Source organism: Miniopterus natalensis, chromosome 11 (genome assembly GCF_054644295.1).
Source record: "Miniopterus natalensis isolate mMinNat1 chromosome 11, mMinNat1.hap1, whole genome shotgun sequence".
NCBI lineage: Eukaryota > Metazoa > Chordata > Mammalia > Chiroptera > Miniopteridae > Miniopterus > Miniopterus natalensis.
Window position 1 is genome coordinate 69,893,189 of NC_142091.1, and position 9,713 is coordinate 69,902,901.

General features: G+C 43.1%; 1 protein-coding gene across 1 annotated transcript; it reads right to left on the bottom strand.

Annotated features, from left to right (window-relative positions):
* On the bottom strand, positions 1-6,859 carry LOC148092073 (glycine N-acyltransferase-like). Its single transcript, XM_087822384.1, has 5 exons — positions 6,782-6,859; positions 3,615-3,722; positions 2,125-2,251; positions 617-788; positions 1-403 (listed from the first exon to the last, which is right to left on the bottom strand). Exons 1-5 carry the CDS (start codon positions 6,857-6,859, stop codon positions 1-3), a joined length of 888 nt encoding a protein of 295 aa, XP_087678510.1.
* Positions 6,860-9,713: the final 2,854 nt, after the last annotated feature.

The following is a 9,713-nucleotide window of genomic DNA, read 5'->3' on the forward strand; positions in this document are numbered from 1 at the left end:
TCACAGAGGCACACAGTGCCACTGGTTCCAGGTACAGGGCATGGGGATATAATGCAGATTGTAACTCATTTTTTGCATAATTTTGTTTTCCTTGTCTGTGTGAGAATACAGCGGGAAGCCGAGTTTGTTCAGAGACTGGGAGTGGATATAGATAACATAGGAGATGAGGCCCTGGTTCCGGTACTCAGGCACGGTGGCCCCCATCCGCATCTCTCCTGTCTGGTCCATCAGGTCCCAGCACACAGGTGTCCCTTCAGGCCCCAGCAGACAGAAGGTGGGGAAGGTCTGGATACACCGCTCAATGAATCTCTGGCTCCTCTCATTGCCACCAAAATGCCAGAATTTATTCACCAGGGCCGCGTGGGTAACATCCAGCGATGAGAGTCTAAACATTTCTTGATTGCTATGGAAGTTCCAAGAGAAAAACAAAGTTCATGAGTATTTATTATATTTGTTCTTGTCCCTATTGCCTAACTTCCATTTCTGAAAACCATGATTTGGGCTGCTTTGAAGAATATTGACCATAAGCTGACAGGAGTGAAAGCAGGAAGGGAAGGTGGAAGGCTACTTCAGGAATGGGAGGTGTGAGTAGTGAAGTGACTTTTGTCAAACTTACATGGCCTTGGGTTTACCATCACCTGGTGGTAATTTCTTTACATCCAACAGGGAAGGAATCAGTTTCTTTACGGTGTTTAGTGCCATGTAGAGAAAACGCTGTGTGTGTTTCACTTGGAAGGATTGCACGGCTGCAAGATTTTGTATCACCTCATTTAGGCTGGGCTGGGAACCTAGATGGGATTTTAAGGAGAGATGTAATGATTTCAGTGCATTTTGTGGAGTAAGAAGTGTCTACATTTACAGTCTAAAACCCTTGGTTATGGCTTGGTTCTGTCACCATGTGACAGGAGGTCACATAGTCAGGATTTGTGCAACGAATGTGCTCAGCGATTCATTCAGCCATGGTGATACCATTTGTGGAAATACCAAGACTGGACTGGAGCCAAATTTTCTGGGCTACATGATCATGCTGTTTTGATAATCCCATGAGATGAGGTATAAAAACAATAGTAGCCAACATCTCTTATGCAATTCCTGTGTTCCCAGTGTGGTGGATTGTTGCAGGAATGACCCACAATTTGGCCACCTCTCTTTGTATCCATTCTCTGGAATAGTCCCCTCCTGCACTGCATCATTTGCCATATGATTGCTTTTACCATTGGCAAAGAGTACATTTGTTGCAGGGAGAGGCTTAAGAGTTCTTGCACATTGGTTCTGGCCCTTTCTTTGTGCTCCTGATTTCCTTGAGACCAACACCATGTGAATGGTATTAGAGTAGCCTGCTGAGGACTTGTGCTCCTATCATGTGGCACTGTGGTTGCCAGCGCTGACAGCCAGAACCTTCATTTAGACATGTGATTGAGGCCATGCTAAAGCAACCAGCCCATAGTCCATCCATTAGTACCCAGCTGCATGAGTACCCAGATGGAACCAGAAGAATGGCCTTGCAAAGCCCAGCCCAAATGTTGATTCACAGAATTATGAGGTTTGCTATGCAAACCTAACTGACACATCCGGGTTTTGTGCTACGCAATTCCTATTCAGCATTTTATCTAATCTGTTCAACATGCCTGTGTTTTAGGTACCATTATCCTCATTTTTATATATGATCTCAGTGAGGACAATTCATGTGTCTAGGATCACATAGCAAGTAACAGACAAATGCTGTCCCAGCAAGTCCGATTCTGGAGGGCATGCTTGTACCCATGACAGTGTCCTTCATGACCTGAGCAGTGCTTTATGTAACGAGTTGTCATTCTTATTCCAGGCATGGAAGGCCCTAGGGGAAGCTCTCCTCTGGCACCCAATCAACCTCAGGGATTCTGGATATGTCTGCAAAATATGCCATAAATTCTTGGCTATCAAGGAGTTATGTTATGTTTCTCTACATGAAGCCCATATTTTGCAAGCTTTGAGGGTGTTTTTTCCCCTTTACAGGTATATTCACAGATGAGTCAAAAATTTGACAGCAGGCTGAGGGTTTGAAGTATGGAGAAAGATACTAGTTGTAGAGGTAATTGTCAGGACAGAGAAGTGAGTCAACACATTCCCATTCTTCTTACTTACTCTGGATCTGCAAATGCTGTTTCCAGTCAATGACTTCTAGTGAGCTAAGCAATTCCTGACAGTTCTTGGGATCCTTGGAGTAGATTTGGTAAGTATTGGTGTAGTGATCGCAGTCATCAACCATCACCTATTTTTGGAGAAAGGGAAATAAAGCACATTCCATGCAGTTCATGATTGCAATACTTTTATTCTAAATCCCATTATGCTGTAATATGTTTAAGTACTAAAATACTGGTATTTTTATTGGTGCATTACAATTATTTTCTGAATCATTTAAATCATGAGATCAAGATGAGAGACTCAAGTTTTTTACGTATGATGTAAAATTGCAGAACCAGACTATTTTCTACCCATATGTTGCATAAAAATTTCAAATCAAACACAGGCACAACTATTTAGAAAGCATTCTTCTGTATTGCCGTCCTCCTCCACAGGAACGAGGGAGAGGCAGTAGACAAGAAAAAGCTTCTGTTGCAAGAATAAACGTTAATACAGTTCAAGTAGTTATCAAACACAAAAACTATGAACATGACAATATCAAATCTGGTTACAGATAACTCTGAATTAAAATCTCCATCCATAGTTAATGAAGCCAAAGAGCCTGAAAACTGCTCAGAAGTGCTTTCATAAAATAATACTATATTTAAACCCATTGTAGTTCCAGAAGAACAAAGAAACCACTTATTTAGAAAGATCCCCTTAAATTATTAAATAACAGATGAGATTATTGGGAGGAAAATGGCACAGGAGAATATTACCATGACTAGTGCAGGATTAGGAAGCCTTTTTTTAAATAGTTAGAAAATGCTCTACAAAATACACTCAGAAGTTAGCAATGATACTACTAACACATTTAAGATAAAACATATAATTATTTTACTTATTTAATTTTCATTTGTATGAAAAGTATACTACTTGTATTTTTATAAATTTATAATTTCACTGGCTGGTTTAAAGTGAGCTTAGAATTTTTGTTTTTCAAACTGAGTTGCACTAATTTTTAAATGTTCCCCAAAATATATATGGAAGTCCTTGTGTTACGAATTTCCTTTTTAGAATCACCTCCACTCGCTGTCCTGTTTTGTACCTTCCTGTCTCTGCCCTCGCTGTGCCCTCTTTTCCTTGTCAGACTAACAAAAATATCATTATCTACAAAAAGTAGTTCAGGTGAAACTTCCACTAAGATGTGCCTCTGGCTTTTTTCTGAGACCTCCATCTTCAACTCCCCCCCCCCCCCCCCAGTTTAATCAGCTCCTGTATCTGCTCTTTCTCTATGTTGTGCGTCTTCTGTTCTTAGACACTTTTCATCAAATTGTAATTTATTTGCTTATGTACTTTTTCCTCCAGGCTGTGAGCTCCTTGAGGACAAGGACTTGTTCACCGTCATTGTCATTCATTTCTCGGTCCCCTGAGTCTACACTGCCAGGCGCAGGCAATGGTAGGCACATGGAGCAAATAGAAGTGTATGCATTCCACATCGGGCGCCTTACCTGCTCCTGAGGGCGGACAACCACTGTGTTAAAATCAGGCCACTTGTCCACCAGGGCCTTTAGCTTGAACGGGTTTCCTTGGTTCATGTGGAAAACGGTCCCATACACCTGCAGCATCATGAGAAAGTGAGAGTCAGCTTCTTAGGAAGGGATGGCCAAGTGCCCAGTTCCAGCTGGGTAAGGATTGTCTCTATGAAACCAGGGTAAGTAACTGGTAGGGCACCTACTTCAAACAGTCTTCAGGTCCTATTTTATTACTCCACTAGAAACAGATTTTGGGGTGGAACCATGAGAATATTATATAAATATAGTCAAATATGCAGATACGTAAAATAAATTAAAAATCATTCACTATCACATTGTAGAATTTAGTGACATATCTTTCCATTTTCCACTTATTTACATAGTCACACCCAGTTTTTAAATAAGGAAATTACTTAATATATCCTTGTTTAACATCTATCCCCCTTCACACACACATACAAACATAAACACACTATGCAATGGTCATCTTTTCTTTTTTTAAATCCTCACCCGAGGACATACTGTAATTGACTTTATAGACAGAGGCAGGGAAAGAGAGAGGAAGAGAGAGAAACATCAATGTGAGAGAGAGACATCAATCAGTTGCCTCCTGTACTCACCCTGAATGGGGATCAAAACTTGGGTATGTACCCTGATGGGAAATCAAACTCATAACCTTTTGGTGCATGAGAGACAATGCTCCAGCCAACTGAGCCACCCAGCGAAGGCACAGTGCTCATATTTTTGACAGTGTAATAATTTTTCTTCAAGGGTACCCATCCTTTCCTTCCATCAAAGGGTCTTAGGTCTGTCACCTGGCTCAAGTCTGGGAATTAGTTGGGAGGCAGTGTTGCTCTGTTTGTATGACCCAAGTAAGACCTTGGAGTTTGTGTAAAGTACTTGATGTAATTCCTGATAATTGGTAAGTGTTCAAGAGATGCTGGATATTAATTTTAGTATATTATTTTATTTGGCAACCCTCGCAAAGGTTTAGAAACATCTGCCAAAATGTATTGACTTTCTGGCTTTATTCAGTTTACATGCAACAACACTGAGCCTCATAGATGTTTAACTCTCGCATTGTTTCCCAGAGAAGAGTGAACTGTGGAATCAAAACAGTCTGATTCTAGACCCTGCCTTCTCCATGGTTGCCCTACCCTATTTCAGTAAGAAGGATCAGTGATTTGGGTTTATACTAAATGCCTGAGGCTTAGTCTCCAGATATCCCCACATAAGGTGTCAGAGCACCAGGAAAAGCCAGTGACCATAAGTCCTTTGTGCTTTCCACAGGTCATAAGTTGTGAAAATTATGGGCCTAGTGTTGGTCACAGTATGGCCTTATTTATCCTTATAATGTCTGTTGGGTTTGTAGTAATGTCCCCTAGTTCATTCTTAGTGTGGGTAATTTGTGTTTTTTTTCTTTTTTCCTAGGTCAATGTGGCTATTAATCTTTTCAAAGAACCAGATTTGGGCTCATTGATTTTCTTACTTGCTTTTCTCTCCTCACATTCATTGGTTTCAGCTCTTATCTTTTCTAATTTCCTTAGTTCTATTTGCTTTGGGGATAATTTACTCTTCTTTTGCTAGTTTTTAAGGTGAAAACATAAAGCATGGATTTGAGACCATTATTCTTTTACAGTATAAGCACTTAAAGCTACAAGGCTGCCGCTTACCACTGCTTTGGTTGCATCCCAAGACTCTTAACATGGTGTACTTCCATTTCTATTCAACTAAAGTACTTTCTAATTTTGGTGTGACATTAAAGCATGATTTATTTATTTATTTATTTATTCCTTTTTAATGTGTCTTTATTGCTTTCAGTGAGAGGTAGAGAGAAGGAGAGAGAGAGAGATAGAAACACCAGTGATGAGACAGTCCTCATTGATTGGTTGCCTCCTGAACGACCCCGACTGGGGATCAAGCCCATGATCCGGCCATGGGCCCTGACCAGGAATCGAACTGCGATCTCCTAGATCCTAGGTCAATGCCCAGCCGCTGAGCCTCCCCCAGCCAGGCATTAAAGCATCATTTATTTAGAAATGTTTTTATAATTTCTAAATACATGGATATTTTCCAAATACTTCTCAGATTTTTAAAAAAATTTAAGCTTAATTCCATATCATTCACAGACATGCTTGACATGATTTCAGTTTTTAAAAAGTTTTTAAAATATGCGCTATGTAGGTTAATGTTCAATGTGCATTTAAATGTAATATGTATTCTGCTGTCATTGAGGGGAGTACTATATAAATGTCAATGAGTCCAAGTTGGCTCAGAGTATTGTTCAGGTCTTCTATATCCTTACAGGTTTCATCTGTATTGTATAAATTATTGAGAGAGGAGTGTGGAAGTCTTTAATTATATCCATGGGTTTACCTATTTCTTCTTTCAGTTTCATCAGTTTTTACTTTAGGTACTTGGAGCCTCTGCTGTTAGGAGTAGACATTTTAGCATTTGTTTGTATTTTTGGTGAATTGATACCTTGATCAGAATGCAATGGCACCTTTTATCCCTGGTAATATTCTAGTCCCTTTGCAACATATAGTAGTGCAAAAATAAACATAAAAAATGAAACACACCTACACAACAAGAGAAAGAAAAAGTCTCTATGGTACAAGATCATTGATCTACTTCTAAAACGAAATTTCTGCCTCACCCCAAATTAAACAGAATCCATTTGGGTTTGACAAAATAAAAACGACCTGTTATGAACTTTCAAGTAGAAGCATAATAGTTAGCCTTTCACCACTCACTTGATTGGTCAGAAACAATCATTTAAGCATTAGTGTGTTAGTTTCGGTCAACTTTGCAATTCTGGAAACACTTCCCTTGATATCTGACATATTTCTTAGAAGAGCACAAGGGAATGGTGTTGGGTCATCACACAGCAAAGGTCAGAGTGCCTTCCAATCCCAGCATTGCCACTCCCTGCTGGTGTGATCTTGCTCAAGTCATGTAACTGAGCCTCCAGTTGCTCTTTGGTTACGTGGGTCATAGACCTGCCCTGCGGCAAGATCATGGGCACTGACACGTGAGAGGAGCGAGTGCCTGGCAGAGAGCAGTGCTCAGTGACAGCTAATTCTCTTCCCAGCTTTGTCATAGGCGGTCATTGTCCTTTCTCCCCTAGAAGGTTCCACTCTCACCTTTAAGGACTCAGGGAGGAACTTCCTCAAGGCTTTCTCTAGCATCTGCTGCATTTGTGGGCCTTGTAATTGGAACATCTTGGCAGGTACCTGAGCCTAAAGAGGGGAGCAAGAAACACGAAGGAGTGAGAAGTGCTGGAAGACATACAAAGACACAAAACAGACACAGTAGGCAGCTCTAGCTACTGGCCTGGCCTTACCCCCGCCGTTTCACTGGTGCCCCATTCACGAGACTCCTCACTAACTCCAAGGAGGGATAAGTCTGCCAGAAAGCCTGGGTGCCTCTTTCTGAAATTATTTTTGGTATTTGTTAAACTTTCAAAAATATTTCTCAATTTTCATTTTGATGTTTACATCGCCTAGAATTCCAATAATTAAGGATTCACAGAGATTAACCAATATATTCTCTAAGCATGAACGAGCGTGCTTTGAGGTTTACTTTAATTCAGGACAAGCCTGACTTTGCCAATCAGAAGCTATATGACACTGGGCAAGTTGCTGACCGCCTCTGTGCCTTGGTTTTCTCACCCGTGACGGAGAATGACTGCAGCACCCGTGCCACAGAGCAGCTGAGCAAGGACATAAACCAAGGCATGCAAGGTCCTTAGGACAGTGTTTGGGACATAGCGAGTTCTCAATTAGTGATTCTAATCATTGTTAGCCTTTTTATTATTCTCATTAGTAGAAGCAACAGTTAACCACACTGCCATTCCGTGACTCTTCTTCGGCACAAGAATTTGTGGTGAGCATTAAATGGGGGAGAAGCCACGGAAATTGGCACCCGCTAAATAAGGAATGACCTGTCATTATTTTACTACTCTAAGACCCATTCACATGAAAGTGATGACATATATGCTGCCCTATGGGAGAGCCTTAGAGTGAAAATGTAAAAGGCACATAAATGATAGTTCAGCTGAGATTACTAAACTTCCGTTTCCTTTCTGTGGCTTCAAGTGAACCGTTCACCTCACCTGTGCTGTAGTCCTGGCACTAGATGCTGCACTGTCCTTCTGAGGCCCTAAGCAGGGAACGTAGCGTTCCTAGACCGTGTTTATCCAAGGGGAAAGTGCCTGACTGCCTTAGAATGGCACCAGGGATTAAACAAGAACCTCTGCATAATATGGCCACCAACTGCGCCACATGAATGTCCCCTGAAGCAGCATGTTCCTTCCCAGGGCTGTCCCATTTCTGTTACCTGTCCACCAATGGCCAGCTCCCAATGCACTTCACATTTGTCTACCATTTCAGCCAAAGCCTCACTTTAGCCCGTCGGGAATTTCTCCCACACTAGGGAGCTGCCCTGTACCCTGCAGGCTCCTGTTGCAAATTCCTCCAGTGGAAGCGCTTCCTTTCCCCGGCAAGACTCTCATTCCTAACGGGCTGGGGGTGCCGTCCACGCAGCAGTAGCATCTGAATCCTGTGCCCCGCGGGGAGGCAGAGGGGCTGAGGGGCCCAGAGCGCGGGCTCTCCTCCTTCTCACCTGCAAGCTGTTCTCTGTCAGCCTCTGCACAGATCCTCAGGGAGAGACCAGAAGCCGCAGATTATTCCAGAAGGTGAAATAGGACCTGCAAGAGTTTATTTGGAGTTGTTTACTCCCTCCACTGGTGAATGAAGTTCCTGATAGAACCCGAGCAGCACGCTGTGGAATCTTCCAGCAGCAGAGTGGGAGGTGGAGGGCCTCCCCCAAGAGTCTCATGTTCAAGGACGTGGCTCTGTGACCAGGTTGTGTCACCACTTTATTGTCTGTTAAACTTCCTTGAACTTTCCTGTTTTCTCTTCAACATATCTTGTGCACAAGTAGGTTGAATTCATCAAGAGGAGACAGGAATGCCAAGGAGGCTTTCTCATAAATAGAGACAAGGCAGACAGCTCTGGTGGGGGAGGGTATTGGGGGGTGCAAGGATTGAGCAAAAAAAAAGAGAGAGAGAAAGTTCATGGACGTGGTCAACAGTATGGTGATTTGGAGGGAGGAACGGGGTGTGTTGAGGTGGAAGGGGGCATTGAGGGGATGAATGGTGATGGAAAAAAGAAAATAAAATGTCAATCTGTACATTTTTCTTTATGATTAATTTATGCTGTAACTAATACCCATCGAAAAACAAACAAAAATATAACTTTATAATAAACTAGGAAGATGAAATATGGCCATGTTGCAGTGTCCCCCACATTAAGTGCTGCATTCACCACCTGCTTCCAGAAAGTGCCCGAAGCTCTCCTCGTGCATCTATCGGTTCACACCGGGAGCCCGCAGGGTCTCCACAGTGCCGAACGAGTTGCCCTCACAGACGAGGTGCCAGGGGTGTGCTTCTGAAGTTCAGTCATTCCTTCTCCTTAGGGATCTGGGGGTACTGACCATAACACACTATGAGTGTTTAGGTGTGTGTCACTGAAGCGCAGAGGATGTCACAAAGCAACGGTTATCTTCCTGGGGGAGGAGAGGAGCATGAGTCCTTACCTGGGAAGCCGCCTCCACACCGATCTCGCAGGTGTCCCCAGGAGCAAGTGAGAAGGGCAGACTCCTGGATGCCGCAATTGCCGTTTAATGCAGGCAGTTCAGCAGGATCTCACAGAGAGCGTGGCAGTGTGTCTCCTCCAGACACTGCTGAGCGGAGGCTTGCAAGGTGACCTTTGCCAAAGCAAAAACGCCTGGTGTCAGTTCTTATGAAATCCTGCCCTTCCTCCCTGGGTTCACGGTGAAGGAACTGGCTCTGCAAGGTTCAGAGGCTGGCTGTGCCATCTGAGCTCCCCCCACGCACAAATGCCAGGCTGCTCTCTGCCCCGCAGGCCCTGCCATTGCTCTGCAGTGTGTGCGGAACCAACAGGCCGGACACTGGAAGGAGAGGCAGATGGTGTAGACGACAGCTTCTCCTTCCCGTCCCAGCCTCAAGTAGCTGCAGTAAGAGCAAGTGGTAGGAAAGATACGAATGAGGCC